Source organism: Scyliorhinus canicula, chromosome 7 (assembly GCF_902713615.1).
Source record: "Scyliorhinus canicula chromosome 7, sScyCan1.1, whole genome shotgun sequence".
Classification (NCBI taxonomy): domain Eukaryota; kingdom Metazoa; phylum Chordata; class Chondrichthyes; order Carcharhiniformes; family Scyliorhinidae; genus Scyliorhinus; species Scyliorhinus canicula.
The window spans coordinates 211,571,420-211,588,811 of record NC_052152.1 but is presented as its reverse complement, the minus strand read 5'-3'; the positions used below and the strand labels follow the sequence as shown (position 1 = coordinate 211,588,811).

The window sequence follows — 17,392 nt, the reverse complement described above, 5'->3', positions numbered from 1 at the left end:
AAGCCCACATTTCCATTCTTTCCTCGTAACCTAGCAACCCTACCTAACCCAAGGGCAATTTGTGCATGGCGAATCCAACTCACCTGCACATCTTTGAATGAAATGAAAATCGCTTATTGTCACGAGTAGGCTTCAAATGAAGTTACTGTGAAAAGCTCCTAGTCACCACATTCCAGCGCCTGTTCGGGGAGGCTGTTACGGGAATCGAACCGTGCTGTTGGCCTGCGTGGTCTGCTTTCACAGTGAGTGATTTAGCCCTGTGCTAAACAGCCCCTGGACTGAGTAGTGCCATAGGATCCTCAGACTCCTAATCTATTTTGGTAAAGTGGGCAGGGTTGCAAAGCAGCTTGGCTTCTAAATCAGAAAACACATTTGAGTCTCATTCAAAACTGTTGCTCCTATCCTGTTTCACACTGGGGAAGGTTTCCACTAACCTTTGTATAGAAGTACTTCCTACATCACTCCTGAATGGCCCAGCCCTAACTTTAGGTTCTATCCCCTTATTCTGGACTTCCCCAGAAGAGGCAATAGTTTCTCCCCATATGCTCTTATCAGGGCCGGGATTCTCCCCTACCCGGCGGGGCGGGGGGTCCCGGCGTGTTGGAGTGGTGTGAACCACTCTGGCGTCAGGCCGCCTCAAAGGTGCGGAAGTCTCCGCACCTTTAGGGGCCAAGCCTTCACATTGAGGGGCTCGGACCGCGCCGGAGTGGTTCCCGCTCCGCTGGCTGGCGCGAATGGCCTTTGGCGCCACACCAGCCGGGGCCGAAAGAACTTTGCCGTCCGGCGTAAGTCCGCGCATGCACCAGAGCATCAGCGGCTGATGGCGTCATACTGGCGCATGCGCAGGGGAGGGGGTCTCTTCCGCCTCCGCCATGGTGAAGACCATGGCGAAGGCGGAAGAAAAAGAGTGCCCCCATGGCACAGGCCTGCCTGTCGAGCGGTGGGCCCCGATCGCGGGCCAGGCCACAGTGGGGGCACCCCCCCGGTGTCAGATAACCCCCCAGGACCCCGGAGCCCGCCCGCGCCGCCGGTCAGGTAGGTGTTTTGATTCCTGCCGGCGGGAGAGGCTTGACAGCGGTGGGAATTCGGCCCATCGTGTGCTGGAGAATCGCCGCGGGGGGGCCCACCGAACGGCGCAGCGTGATTCCCGCCCTGCCAAATCTCGGGTGGCGGAGAATTCGGGACACGGTGGGGGCGGGATTGACGCCGGCCCCAGGCGATTCTCCGACCCAACGGGGGGGGGTTGGAGAATCCCGCCCCAGATTCTTTAATCAATTTTACACTTTTGTGGAATGTGGGTATCGCTGGTTACGCCAGCATTTGTTGCCTTTTCCTAATTGCCCTTCAGAATGTGATGGTGAGCTGCCTCCTTGAATTGCTGCTAGTCCGTGTGGTGTAGGTACACCGGCAGTGCTGTTAGGGAGGGGTTCCAGGATCTCTTTCTCTCCCTACCCCTCCCCCAGACATGAGAGAAGGTGGTGCATATAAACATACAAACGTTTAGGATCAGGAGGAGGCCACTCGGCCCCTCGAACCTGCTCCACCATTCAATAAAATCATGGCTGATCCGATTGTAACCCCAACTCCACACTCCTGTCGACCTCCAATAACCTTTCACCCCCTTGTTAATCAAGAATCCATCCAGCTCCTCTTTAAAATTATTCAAAGATTCTGCTTCCAGTGCCTATTGCGAGCGAGTTCCAGAGACTCCTCATCTTCATCTTAAATGAGTGACTTTTTTGAATAGTGACCCCTAGTTTTAGATTCTCTGACAAGAGGAAGCAGCCTCTCCATATCAACATTGGGAGGCAGTGGCATAATGGTATTGTTGCTGGGTAATACCCCAGGGACCCAGGTTCAAATCCCACCATGACAGTTGGTGAAACTTGAATTAAATAAAAATGATGACCATGAAACCATTGTCAATTGTCTTTAAAAACCCATCTGGTTCACTAATGTCATTTGAGGCAGGAAATCTGCCGTCCTTACCTGGTCCGGCCTGCATGTTAAACAGGAGCCGGAATCTGGTGACTAGGGAGCTTTTCACAGTAACTTCATTGAAGCCTACTTGTGATAAGCCATTTTCATTTCATTTTCATTTCATAAATGATAGAACAAAAAACAATACAGCACAGAAACAGACTCTACGGCCCGCCAAGCCTGTGCCGACCATGGTACCTGCCTAAACTAAAACCATCTGCACTTAGGAGTCCGTATCCTTCCATTCCCACCCTATTCATATATTTGTCCAGATGCCCTTAAATGCCGCTATCGTACCTGCTCCCACCCCCTCCCCAGGCAGCGCATTCCATACGCACCTTAAACCTATGTCCTCTATACTTAACTCTCCTACTCTAGGAAAGAGGATCTGACTATCCACTCTGTCAATGCCACTCATAATCTTGTAGACCTCTATCAGGTCGCCTCTCAACCTCTGTTGTTCCAGTGAGAACAGGCCGAGTTTATCTAACCTCTCCTCATAGCTAATGACCTCCATACCAGGCAACATCCTAGTAAACCGCTTCTGTACCCTCTCAAAGCATCCACATCCTTCTGGTAGTGTGGCAACCAGAACTGTACACAATATTCCAAATGAGGCCTAACTAAGGTCCTGTACAGCTGCAACATGACTTGCCAATTTTTATATTCAATGCCCCGACCGATGAACGCCAGCATGCCGTCTGCCTTCTTGACCACCTTATCCACAGCGTTGCCACTTTCAGTGACCGGTGGACAGGCCCAGATCTCTCTGCCTGTCAGTACTCGCAAGAGTTCTACAATTTATTGTGTAATTCCTACATGCATTGGACTTTCCAAAATGCATTACCTCACACTTGTCCGGATTAAACTCCATCTGCTATTTCTCCGCCCTAGGCTCCAACCAGTTTATATCCTACTGTATCCTCTGACAATCCTCCTCACTATCCGCACTCCACCAATTTTTGTGTCGTCTGCGAACTTACTGATCAGACCAGCTACATTTTCTTCCAAATCATTTATATACACCACAAACAACAAAGGCCCCAGAACTGATCCCTGTGGAATGCCACTAGTCACAGCCTTCCATTCAGAAAAGCACCTTCTAATGCTACCCTACGTCTTCTATGACCTAGCCAGTTTTGTATCCAACTTGCCAGCTCTCCAATATCCCATGTGACTTCACCTTTTGTACCAGTCTACCATGAGGTACCTTGTCAAAGGCTTTACTGAAGTCCATGTATACAACATCCTCTGCCTTTCTCTCATCTATCACCTTTGTCACTTCCGATGTGTTGGGTAAGCTGGGTCTGCAAGGACTGCGTTTACTGCAGCAGTGAGAGACAGGCTTCCAACACTTGAAGAAATGCAACTCTATTTGATTGAACTCTTAACTGTGAGTTGACACTATGCTGAGTTGACTGGAGACCTAAGGCTGACCTGACCAGACTATCTTACTACCACATGGTGTATGTTCTAGTTGTTGCTCACGGGCTCTGACTGTCTGAGGCTGGATCCCAAGAGAGCGGGAAAACTAGTGCCCTCTGGCTTTATTGTGGTCGTATCCTGTCTGGTGATTGGCTGATGTGTTCTGTGTGTTCATTGGTCATCCTGTGTGTCAATCACTGGCTGTCTGTGCACCATCATATACCTGTGTGTATATTATGACAACTTCCTCGGAAAACTCGATCAAATTAGTGAGGCACAACCTCCCCTTCACAAAACCATGCTGTCTGTCACTAAAAAGTCCATTTGTTTCCAAATGTGAGTAAATCCTATCTCTAAGAATCTTTTCCAATAATTTCCCTACCACTAACGTAAGGCTAACCGGCCTATAATTTCCTGGATTATCCCTGCTGTCCTTCTTAAACAATGGATCAACATTGGCTACTCTCCCGTCCTCTGGAGCTTCACCTGTAGTCAGTGAGGATACAAAGATTACTGTCAAGGTCCCTACAATTTCCTCCCTTACCTCCCGTGTTATTCTGGGGTAGATCCCATCAGGTCCTGGGGATGTATCTGCTTTTTAAGATGCCCAACACCACCTCTTTATTGATATCAACATGACTCAGAATATCTACACACTCTACCCTATACTCCTCATCCACCAAGTCCTTCCCTTTGGTGAATACTGAGGTAAAGTATTCATTTAGTATCTCTCCTATTTCCTCTGGTTCCATACATCGATTCTCTCCAATATCCTTGAATGGACCAACCCTTTTTCTGACGACCCTCTTGCTCTTTACATATGGATAAAATGCCGTAGGATTTTCCTTAATCCTGTTTGCCAGTGATATTTCATGACTCCTTTTTAGCCTTCCTAACTCCTACCTTAAGTTCCTTCCTGCTTGCTTTATATCCTTCATGGATTTCACCTTTCCTAAGCCTTTTAGACCTTACAAATGCTTTCTTTTTCTTTTTGACAAGATTCATAATATCCCTCGTTATCCAGGGTTCCTTATACTTGCAACCCTTATCTTTCATCCTCACAAGTAGGTACATGCCGGTCCTGAATTCTAATCAATTAACTTGTCCACCAGTGCAGAAGGAGGCCAATTGGCCCATCGAGTCTGCACCGGCTCTTGGAAAGAGCACTCTACCTAAGCCCACACCTCCATCCTATCCCCGTAACCCTACCTAACCTTTTTGGGCGCCAAGGACAATTTATTTTGACCAATCTACCTAACCTGCACATCTTTGGACTGTGGGAGGAAACCGGAGCACCCGGAGGAAACCCACGCAGACACGGGGAGAACGTGCAGACTCCGCACAGACAGTGACCCAAGCCGGAATCGAACCTGGGACCATGGAGCTGTGAAGCAACTGTGCTAACCACTGTACTACCATGCTGTCCATAAACTGACATTTGAAAGCCTCCCACATGCCGGATGTTGATTTTTCCCTCAAACAGCCTCGTCCGGTCAACACTCTCCAGACCCTGCCTAATGCTGCTGTAATTAGCCTTCCCCCAGTCTGACACCTTCACCTGAGGACCACTCTTGTCCTTTTCCATAAGCAGCTTAAAACTTACAGAATTATGATCACTGTTCCCGAAATGATCTCCTACTGAAACTTTGATCATCTGGCCAGGCTCATTCCCCAGCACCAGGTCTAATATGGCTCCTTCCAGAATTGGGCAATTTACATATTGTTTCAAGAAACCCTCCTGGGCGCTCTTACAAATTCTGCTCCATCCATGCCTCTAGCAGTAAGTCTGTCCCAGTCAATATCGGGAAAGTTTAAATCACCCACCAGAACAACCCTATTGTTTATGCATCTTTCCAAGATCTGTCTGCATATCTGCTCGTCTATCTCCCGCCCACTCTTCCTATTCCTGAGCACCACCCAGATTGCCTCGCTTCCTGAACCCTCCAAGGTATCCTCCCTTGTCCTCCCTATATTCTCCTTAACCAATAATGTAACTCCCCATTCCTTATGCATGCCCCCCATCCTGCCTGAAGCATCTAAATCCTGGAATGTTTAGTTGCGAATCTGTCCCTCTTTTGACCAAGTTTCTGTAATAGCAACAACATCATAATTCCATGTACTAATCTAAGCTCTAAGGTCATCTGTCTTACCTGAAATACTCCCTGCAGTGGAACTAATGCATTTCAGCCCACCAGCCCCGCTGTGTTGACTAGCCACTCCGTCTGCTTTTCCTCTTAATCTTACTGGCCTTAGTCTGTCGCTCTCCTTCAGTTATATCTTCTGCTGACCTACTGCGCTGGTTCCCACCCCCCTGCCATACTACGCAGTTCAATCTGTTTCTCAGTCTTCCACTTTTATCCTTGCTAGCTTTTGTTTCTGTCTCCTCTTTACTGCCCTCTGACTTCCTGCATTGGTTCCCATCCCCCTGCCACAATAGTTTAAACCCTCCCCAACAGCGTTGTCAGGGATGGGCAATAAATGTTGGTGCAGCAAAGTGATGTCCACATCCCATGAAAATATGTTAAAAACCATGTCAATTTCACTCAGGATCTTAAGTTTCGATCTCGTCCGCTCTAAACACTTGTGACAATAATACGGCTTACATTAACACTGCAGTGAAGTTACTGTGAAAAGTCCCTAGTCGCCACATTTGGCGCCTGTTTGGGTACACTGAGGGAGAATTCAGAATGTCCAATTCACCTAACAGCACATCTTTCGGGACTGTGGGAGGAAGCCGGAGGAAACCCACGCAGACACTGGGAGATCGTACAGACTCTGCACAGACAGTGACCCAAGCTGGGAATTGAACCCGGGACCCTGGCATTGTGAAGCAACAGTGCTAACCACTGTGCTATCCTGCCGTCCCCGGATACAAACCTAACCTTGCCAACCTTTCCTCGGAAGACAACCTGCCCATTCCTGGTAAACCGCCTCTGAACTACTTCCAACGTATTCACATTTTTCCTTAAAAAAGAACAATAGGGCAGCACGGTGGCCTAGTGGTTAGCACAACCGCCTCACGGCGCTGAGGTCCCAGGTTCGATCCCGGCTCTGGGTCACTGTCTGTGTGGAGTTTGCACGTTCTCCCCGTGTCTGCGTGGGTTTCGCCCCCACAACCCAAAAATGTGCAGAGTAGGTGGATTGGCCACGCTAAATTGCCCCTTAATTGGAAAAAATAATTGGCTAATCTAAATTTATAAAAAAAAAAAAAAAAGAACAATAGAGGGCAGCACGGTGGTGCAGTGGTTAACACTGCTGTCTCACGGTACCAAGGTCACAGGTCTGGGTCACTATCCATGTCGAGTTTGCACATTCTCCCTGTGTCTGCATGGGTTTCGCCCCCACAACCCAAAGATGTGCAGGGTAGGTGGATTGGCCATGCTAAATTGCCCCTTATTTGGGGAAAATGAATTGGGTACTCTAAATTTTAAAAAAATGATCACTATGTGATCTCACTAATGCCATGTACTTTTAAATCATAACCTCCCTACTTTTGTATTCCATTCCCCTCACAATAAACAATAACGTTTTTTACTAGCTTTCCTAATTACTTGCTGTGATTCATGCACTTGGACACCCAGATCCCTCTGCATCTCAGATCTCTGCAATCTCGCACCATTGAGACAATGAGATTTTTTATTCTTCCTGTCAAAATGAACAATTTCACATTTCCCACGTTATACTCCATCTGCCAGATTTTTGCCATTCACTGAACCTGTCTGCCTCTTTGTAGCTTCCTTGGGAGCTCCTCACAATCTATGTTCCCACCTATTTTTGTGTTATCAGCGGAGATCCTTCAGTTTGATTTGAACAATTTGAGCAAGTGGGCAAATGAATGGCAGATACAGTATAATTTGGAGAAATGCGAGATTATCCACCTTGGTGACAAAAACGGAAAGTAATTGAGGCCAAAACATTGTGGGTGCGATTCTCCGGCCTCGTTGAGCTCTCGCTCGAGCAAAACGAGACTGGTGAATAGTGGGAGAGGCCGAAAACGAGAACCGTACTGGGCGCCAAACAGTTTGCGATGCAACTGGCCGGCTCCCATCGAGATCTCGCCATAGCTTGCTGAAAAAAAATCAATTATTGCCACTTAAGCCCCATTTCCATACAATTAACGAGAGCCACCCCATATCCAACGGCCTCGCCTCATTCAGCAGCCTTCTCAGCAAGTGGTCACACTGGCACTGATTAGTACTCCTTTGAAAATCGTGAACCTGGCTGAAGGGGGTCTGTGGTGAGGTGAGTAGCCATCTTTGCTCACAGGCAATGAGCCCGGGGAGCGCTGGACTTGCCAATCCAGTGCTCAGTGGGTGTGAGGGCCCCTCCGCAGGTGTGGGCAACCATGGAAGGGTGAAGAGGAGGTCCCGTGGGGGGCAACCATGTGCGGCACCACCATGCCAACCCTTGGATTGTGTGTACCAGGGGCAACCCGTGTCACTGCTGTCTGCCCCATAACCCCCACTGACTGCCAAGGCCTCTGGCCGTGCGACTGAAGACTTTTGCTAATAGGGAATTGGCAATCGTGGTTAAGTGACCACTTAACACCTCCCAAGTGGATCCTCGTGGGTGGTCAGGCCATGTAGCATGTGGGAGTCATTGCCCAACATCCCAATCACACTTGGGGCATGGACACTGTGTCTGAACACTGCGGAAGGGAACACCACACACGCAGCAGTCAACATCCCAACACCCAGGGGATACAGCTTTGGGGTCATGTCCATGGTTGGAAGATAGGTGAGTGCCACAGGGAGGGGACGATGCCTGGAGAGATGGGCCAAGTGTTTGAAGGTCGGCCCGTATTGCAGAAGAAAGTGACACAGGTATCATTCTGGTTGTGCACAAGGGTGTTTATGGTGTCTAACAATTTCCCTCCCCAGTGCCCTCTGATCCTCGATGTGCTCTGTTCTCTACCGTTACGTCTAGGTGTATCCCCAGGATGTCCATCTTGAGGTGGAGGCAACCAGCTGCTTACCATATCCCATGGCCTTCGATGCCCATGGCGGGTATCCTCTGGGGCTAGAGGACCCAGGCTCACTTGCGGAAGATGCACCACCAGGCCGCCCTGTTCTGGGTGGAACTCTGGGGAGCTGGTGGCCACCATCACCATTCCATGGAATGGGTCCGGGTTGGTACCCAGCACCCCCTCCCGGTTGGTGCCCATAGGGCCCTGGAATTTACCTCTGGACAGAGGGGCAGCTGGTTCGAGCCCCGATTGCCCCTGCATCATTTGATTGTGTCAGCTCTGGTGGTTCCCCATGGTCTGCACCATTGTTTTGATGCCCTCGGTGATGCTCCTCCGTGATTGGGCCATGCTCTGCAGTGCCTCAGACTTGCCCACCTGCGACTGGGACAAGCTCCACAGCGTCTCGCCCATTCCATGTGAGAGCCGACATGCCCCGCAGAACCTCATCAAAGTTGGTCTGGTATTGGGTCACGTTCCCCAGCGAGGCAGACATTCTGCAGAGACCCTCAGCCATGGCCGTCACCGATTGTGCGACGCCTTGGACACCTTCACTCGTGGTGCTGACGTCGTGCACCAGGCTCTCCACTGCAGGTGCCACTCTAGCAGTGTTGACCTCAATGCCACTTATTGCCGGCACCATTCCCAGCGCCTGTAGCCTTGGGGACTCAAAGAACAAAGAAAATTACAGCACAGGAACAGGCCCTTCGGCCCACCCAGCCTGTGCCGATCCAGATCCTTTATCTAAACCTGTTGCTTACTTTCCAAGGTCTACTTCTCTCTGTTCCCCACCCATTCATATATCTGACTCCTCTCACAGTCTGCTTAAACTTTTTTTTTGGAAAATATTTTATTACACCATTTATAATTTGAACACCAATTTTCAAGAGGAAAAAGAACAAAATAACTAACACCCACCCAACCAACAACCAAACCCAGCCAATGTGGCTTACATACAATTCCCCAGCCCCCCTTTCCCATCAACTATTTCCCCCCTCAACTGACCCCTCCTGCCTCCCTCTTTCCCTGAACCCCCCCCTCGTTTTGTGTCTACTGACAACTTAGTTTTCCCCAAAGAAGTCGATAAACGGCTGCCACCTCCGGGCGAATCCTAGCATCCATCCTCTTGGGGCGAACTTGATCTTCTCAAGCCTGAGAAACCCGGCCATGTCGCTAACCCACACCCCTGATTTCAGTGATTCCGAGTCCCTCCACGCCAATAAGATCCGTCTCCGGGCTACCAGGGAGAAAAAGGCCAAAACATCGGCCTCTCTCGCCCCTGAGTCTTCTGACACACAAAATCGGCACCTCTGGACTCGGAACCACCGCACCTTTAATACTCTTGACATGATATTGGCAAATCTTTGTCAGAATCCCCTAAGTTACAGATGTGCCCAAAACATGTGGACATGATTTGCGGGCCCTCCCACACATCGCCCACACCTATCCTCCACCCCGTCAAAGAACCTGCTCATCCGGGCCACAGTCAAATGCGCCCTTAAATTGTGTCAGGCTAAGCCTGGCACACGACGAGGACGCATTAACCCTACTCGAGGCATCCTCCCACAATCCCGCCTCTAATTCCTTGCCCAACTCTTCCTCCCACTTTTGCTTTACCTCCCCTATCGGGGTTTCCCCCCATTCCATGAGCTCTTTATAAATTTCCTAGACCTTCCCCTCCCCCACTCCCATTTTCGACACTACCTTATCCTGTCTCCTCCGAGCAAAGTCCCTCACCTGCAGGTAGTGGAATCCATTCCCACCTGGCAGCTCAAACTCCTCCAAGCATGGAAAGCTGCCGTCAATAAACAAGTTCCCTAACCGCTTGATCCCAGCTCACTGCCACCATCCAGGCCCCCCCGGTGCAAACCAATGATTGCCACAAATTGATGCCCATACTGACGTCCCTTCCACTCCCATATGTTTCCGCCACTGTCCCCACACCGTCAAAGCTGCCACTACCACCGGGCTTCTGGAGTACCGGGCAGACGAGAACGGCAGAGATGCCGTTATCAGTGCCCCAAACTTGTGCCCCTACATGATGCCGCCTCCACCCGCTCCCACACCGACTCCTCCCCAACTATCCACTTCCTCATCATTGCTATGTTCGCCACCCAATAGCATTTCCTGAAATTAGATAGTGCCAACCCCCCGACCCCGCTCCAGCAGCACCTTTACCTGCGGGGTTTTCCTGCCCATACGAACCCAAAGATCACCATGTTCACTCTCTTTTTAAAAAGCCTTCGGGATAATAATAGGCAGGCACTAAAATACAAACAAAAACCACAGGAGAACCGTCATCTTTACCATCTGCACCCTCCCCGCCAGTGACAACGGGAGCACATCCCACCCTCCCCTCCCCGCCAGTGACAACGGGAGCACATCCCACCCTCCCCTCCCCGCCAGTGACAACGGGAGCACATCCCACCCTCCCCTCCCCGCCAGTGACAACGGGAGCACATCCCACCTTCTGAAGTCCCCCTTCATCTGCACTAACCGAGCCAGATTAGGCTTGTGTAGCTGCTCCCACTCCCGCGCCACCTGCATACCCAAATTCCGAAAATGCCCTCCCACCTCCTTGAACGGCAGCCCCCCCCCCCCCACCTCCCAAAAATCTCCTCTCCTGCCCCCTCACCTGAATCGCAAAGACCTCGCTTTTGCCCATATTCAATTGGTACCCTGGAAAACGGCTGAATTCCCCCAGGATCCCCATAATCTCTCCAATCCCCCACCCCACCAGTGGATCAGAAATATACAAAAGTAGATAGTCTGCATATAACGAGATCCTGTGCTCCACCACCCCGATACTATCCTTTGTCAGTCCCTCAACGGTCTCCGCGCCATCACCAGTGGCTCTATAGCCAAGGCAGACAACAATGGGGAGAGTGGACATCCCTACCTCGTCTCCTGTACAGCCTAAAATAATCCAAGCTCACTCAGTTCGTCTGCACGCTAGGCCACCGGTGCCTGGTACAGAAACTGGACCCAGTCCACAAAACCTTGCCCAAACCCAAATCGCCCAGGACCTCCCACAGGCACTCCCACTGCACCCTATCTCATTTGTCGCCCCCCGTTTCCTTAGCTGGTGTGCTAGCATCCTACTGGCCTTCTACCCGCCCCTCTCTCTCTCAACTACCACACCACCTTCCCTGTAGATATCAGCCCAAACTCCGTCTGCAGCTCCTTCAATAACCTCGCCCCCGGGGCCTCTGAATACCTCCCGTCTACCTGGAGGATCTCCCTCACTAATCTATCCATCTCCGCCTGCTCCACCTTCTCCCTGTGTCCGTATCAAGATAAACTCCCCTCTCACCACTGCCTTCAACGCCTCTCATACCGTAGCTGCCGAGACCTCCCCCGTATCGTTTATCTCCATATGTCTCCGTATGGCCTCCCTCACCCTCTCACACACCTCCTCCGCTAATAGTCCTACATCTAATCTCCTTGCTTACCCGTAAATCCACCCAGCGGGGGCATGATCCGACACTCCCATTGCCGAGTACTCTGCATCCACCACCCCCGCCAACAACATCCTATTGATGACAAAAAAGTCACTATGTGGAGATGCCGGCGTTGGACTGGGGTGAGCACAGTAAGAAGTCTGACAACACCAGGTTAAAGTCCAACAGGTTTGTTTCAAACACGAGCTTTCGGAGCGCAGCTCCTTCCTCAGGTGAATGAAGAGGTATGTCAATCCGGGATACATTGTGTACATGGGGGGGGGGGAAAAAAGAAAACATCTTCGTTCTCAGCCACCCAAACCTCCACAGATCTACCCCTCCCACCTGCTCCATAAACCCTTTTAGTTCCTTCGCAGCCAGACGCCCTCCCAGTTTTCGAACTCAACCGATCCAGCCTTGGATCCATAACCGTATTAAAGTCCCCTGTCCCGTCCCGTCCCCCATGATCAGTCGATGCGAGTCCAGATCCAGACTCGCCATCACTAAACGCATTCAAATGGTCATTGGATAGGCATATGGACGATAAGGGAATAGTGTAGAGGGACTTTAGAGGGGTTTCACAGGACGGCGCAACATCGTGGGCCGAAGGGCCTGTACTGTGCTGTAATGTTCTATGTTGTATGTTCTAATACCCGTCTCATAAACTCAACGTCGTCCAAGTATAAATGTTCACCTGCACCCCCTCCAACTTCCTGCTCACCATAACGTACCTGCCCCCCCCCCCCCCCCCCCCCCCCGTGTCCGCCACTATACTTCCCACTTCAAATGTCACCCGCTTATTAATCAGAATCGAAACTCCCCTTGTTTTAGAATCTAGTCCTGAAAGGAATACCTACCCTACCCACTCCTTCCTCAGCCTAGTCTGATCCACTACTCTCGGGTGTGTCTCCTGTATCATTGCCACATCCGCCTTTAAGCTTTTCAGATGCACGAACTCTCAGGCCTTCTTGACTGGCCCATTTGACCCTCTCATATTCCATGTGATCTGCCCGGTTGGGGGGTGGGGGCACCTCTACTCCTCCCTTACCACCCACCCCTTTGCCCCCTGCCGATCAACATCTTCCAAGCCAGCCTCCAGGCTGCACCTCTTCAGGCTTGCTGTCGGGCACCCACCGTCGTCAACCCTCACCCTGTCACCTTTCACCAGCCCCCTCCCCTGTCAGCAGACTTCTACCACCCCCCAACCCCATAACAAACTCCCATCAACACACTTACCAACTGTTCACCCCCCACTGCACATCCATGAACTAGCCTGCCCAGCTAGCCTGGTAGCCCCTGCCCATATGCCAAGCACCCTACCCCCCACTGATTCCCCACCCCCAGCTCAGCCATCCTACCAGTGCAAACTTTACAATCACTACCCAACACATAGAAAAGAGCAACCCACCATCTCCCATCAAAAACAAACACACAGACCCAAAGCCCAGAACAGAGCTACATCCCAGAGGACAGAGAAAATGTGGTTCATACAAACCAGAAGAAAACCAAAATGCAAGATAGGAACGTCCCCTCCAGAGTTCAATGTCCTCATTCTCCTGCCAGTCCATTGTCTCTAATAAATTCCATCACCCCCTCTGGCAACCCAAAGTAGAGTTCCTGGCCTTCATACTTTACCCACAGACGTGCTGGGTATAACATGCCGAACTTCAACCCCCTTCTTAAAGAGGGCCGAGTTCACATTATTGAAGCTCGCCCTCCTTTTGGCCAGTTCTGCACCCAGTCCTGATAAACACCAGCTCGCTGCCTTCCCATGTACAGCGCCTCGTCTGTCTGGCCCACCTCAAAATCTGTTCCTTATCCAGGAACCGGCACAGTCGCATCACCTTCGCCCTCAGCAGCTCATTTCTCTACGGCTTCCTCATCAGCCCCTATGTGCCCAGTCCACCTCCAAGGGCCACCTCCAAGGGCCAAGCAAACGCTCCTTCACCCAGCAGCTTCTCAAACATCCGTGCCACATATGCACTGGCGTCCGCTCCCTCACTGCCCTCTGGCAGACCGACGATCCTCAAATTCTGCCTGCGTGATCTATTCTCCAAGCTCTCCACCTTCTCCTGCACCCTCCTCTGTTAATCTCTCATCAACCCCATCTCCGCTGCCATCGAAGCAAGCTGCTCCACGTGCTCCCCCACCGCCTCCTCCCTCTTCCGGATTGCCTGGGCCTCTAACCTCATTTCCATGCGGTTGATCCCCGCCTTTATCGGATCCACCACCCGGGCCAGGTCCTCCAAGTTCTCTTTTCTGCTGGGCAAACCTCTCGTGGAGGAAGCTCAGTAACTACTCCGTTGACCACTGGGCCGGAAGGCTCGGACCCTGACCCTCTGCCATCTACCCCCATGTCACAGGCACTGCACCAACATTCGACAATTGTTCCCTTCTTTTTCGACCACTTCTGGTCCACGAATCCATAAACTGGTCTAGTCCCTTCTTCCACCTCTCCTGCACCTTATACCATCCCTCAGCTCCGCCGTTAGCCGGGGGAAAGGTCCCAAAAGTCCGCCATGAGCGGGAGTCACCAAATGTGCGACTGCACACTCCATGGTCACCACCGGAAGTCCACGGTCTGCTTGAACTTGTCAGCACCTCTGCTCTCACTACAATCCTCGCGGCCCCAGACTCCACAGCCAGTTTATCTGCTAAGGACATCTGATTTTTAAAGGGGTTTTACTTCAATCGGGCAGACAAGCCCAAAATGCCGGAACCTACGCGGGAGCCACCCGAGATGTGGCTGTTACTCCGAGCCACTGCACCAGAAGTCCCAACTGACCAAATTTCAAGTCCTCTACAACTCTCTGCATGGCCTCTGCACAGTGTGCCTCTACCCTATGTATTCCTACAGCCTCTAACTCTGGTTTACAGCCCTCCACTAAACCACCTTGGATTGTAAATCCATCAGCTGCCTTACTCCTATCCCCCCCGCCCAACTTTTACGGTGTATTAAATTACATCTTATGGAAGGAGTAACAGGAATGCAAAGTACTGGGCTAATGGCAAGATTCTTGGTAGTGTAGATGAACAGAGAGATCTTGGCATCCAGGTACATAAATCCCTGAAAGTTGCCACCCAGGTTAATAGGGCTGTTAAGGAGGCATATGGTGTGTTAGCCTTTATCAGTAGGGGGATTGGGTTTCGGAGCCACGAGGTCATGCTGCAGCTGTACAAAACTCTGGTGCGGCCTCACCTGGAGTACTGCGTGCAGTTCTGGTCACCACATTATAGGAAGGATGTGGAAGCTTTGGAAAAGGTTCAGAGGAGATTTACTATGATGTTGCCTGGTATGGAGGGAAGGTCTTACGAGGAAAGGGACTTGAGGTTGTTTTCGTTAGAGAGGAGAAGGCTGAGAGGTAACTTAATAGAGACATATAAGATAGTCAGAGGGTTAGATAGGGTGGACAGTGAGAGTCTTTTTCCTCGGATGGTGATGACCAACACGAGGGGACATAGCTTTAAATTGAGAGGTGGTAGATATAGGACAGATGTCAGAGGCAGTTTCTTTACTCTTGAGTAGTAGGGGTGTGGAACGCCCTGCCTGCAACAGTAGTAGACTCGCCAAATTTAAGGGCATTTAAGTGGTCACTGGATAGACATATGGATGAAAATGGAATAGTGTAGGTCAGATAGGCTTCAGATGGTTTCACGGGTCGGCACAACATCGAGGGCCGAAGGGTCCGTACTGCGCTGTAATGTTCTATGCTCTAAACTTTTGATGACCTCTCCAATTGTTGCCCATGCTTCTTTGTTTCCTCCAGGAACACCGTCCATAAGACACAGGTGCAGAAGTAGTCCATTCGGCCCATTGAGCCTATTCCACGATTCAATGAGATCATGACTGGTCCAATAAAATCCTCAAATCCACTTTCCCGCCTTATCCCCACAACCATTGATAACTCTTCAATTAAAAATCTGTCTATCTCGGCCTTGAACATTTTTACTGTAAATGTCTATGAAAAATTGCTCCAGCTGTGTTTTAACATGCTACATTTCTGACTTTCAGCTGGATGAGGCAGTGGCTGCTGCACATTTGGAGAAGCTGGGAGTGAAATTAACCAAACTAACACCAGACCAGGCGTCTTACCTTGGGATTTCTGCGGATGGGCCCTTTAAACCAGAGCATTACAGATACTGAACACTTTGCTTACTTCCATGAAAACCAAAGTATAGCAACATTCCTCTGAGGGGCTTGTTGGCATTGTGATGGATCTTCATTGGGAATCAAACAGTTACAAAGTCCCAGGAAAATTATTGATCTGTTTATAAGCAGCTGTGAGCATTTAATCACCAAAGCATCTTCATTTTGTACCTGCATCGAGGTTGAAATAAAATCCTGCTGAAACATTTGAGCTTTCTTGATTTTAAACTGGGAGATTTTCTTCTGACACAGCTGTGTATAAATTCATTACTTAATGTCAAACCTCTGTGTTGTTCAGTGGGTGTGGGTTTTATAGACATTTGTTGTCACTTAAATAAATTAACCTTTTATTGTCACAAGTAGGCTTACATTCACACTGCAATGAAGAGGGGCTGATTTAGCTCACTGGGCTAAATCACCGGCTTTTAAAGCAGGCCAGCAGCACGGTTCGATTCCCGTATCAGCCTCCCTGGACAGGTGCCGCAATGTGGCGACTAGGGGATTTTCACAGTAACTTCATTGAAGCCTACTCATGACGATAAGCGATTTTCATTTTTCAGTTACTGTGAAAAGCCCCTAGTCACCACATTCCGGTGCCTATTCGTGTACACGGAGAACTCCGAATTATCAGCTGGTGCAGGAATTGAACCCGTGCTGCTGGCCTTGTTCTGCATCACAAACTAGCAGTCCAGCCCACTGAGCTAAACCAGCCCTCCTGTGACTCACACCTGACCGCCCAGTGACGAGGACGGAGTGTAGCACAGTCAGGGCTGGGGGAGGTGCATTTCTAGGTAGAATAAGCTTGGCTGTAGACATGTAGCAATGTCCCTGTTCACGCACATTGGGTGAGGCTAGAATGTGGTTCATCTGCAACGCCTTCTGTTGTCAGATAGCTTGAAAATGTTCTAGACTAACACCAAGAATAGGCATTTGGATTTTCAGAACATTGGTATCTTTTTCTTGGGAGAGTTTAAACTAACATACCAGTGATGTTGGAAGCTGGCGATAATATCAGAGAGGGATATCAAGGCACACGGAATACTGGGAGAGAAAGCACTAGAATAGGAATCGGAGCAACGGAGAAAGTAATAAAGTCTAAATCAGGGTTACTGTGCATGTGTGAATTCAGTGTGGTAAATAAGGTAGGTGAGTTACAGGTGAAGATTGCTAAATGGAAATATAATTTGTGGCGATAAGCAGCCTGACTCAAAGAAAGGCAGGACTGGGTGTTAAATTGGATCAAAGTTGTTCTGGAAAGGTGGGAAAGGAGGAAACGGGAGAGAGCTAGCAGTATTGATTAAGAAGCGCATTGGAGAGGTGGAGAAAAGAGGATGTCCCAGAGGGGTCAAGGACAAACAATTTAGCTTGAGCTAAGGAGCAAAAATGGTGCAATTACAATGCTTGATGTAGTCTAGACCACCGTGCAGTGGGAATGTT

At 50.1% G+C, this 17,392-nt stretch overlaps 1 protein-coding gene across 2 annotated transcripts in view; it reads left to right on the top strand.

Annotated features, from left to right (window-relative positions):
- ahcy (adenosylhomocysteinase) overlaps positions 1-16,164 on the top strand; it is a 98,940-nt gene extending 82,776 nt beyond the window's left edge. For both annotated transcript variants that reach the window (XM_038803855.1, XM_038803854.1), the window contains exon 10: positions 15,821-16,164. In XM_038803855.1, the coding sequence (XP_038659783.1) occupies positions 15,821-15,952 (132 nt within the window). In that variant the 3' untranslated portion in view covers positions 15,953-16,164. The remainder of the gene's footprint in view (positions 1-15,820) is intronic.
- The last annotated feature ends 1,228 nt before the right edge of the window (positions 16,165-17,392 follow it).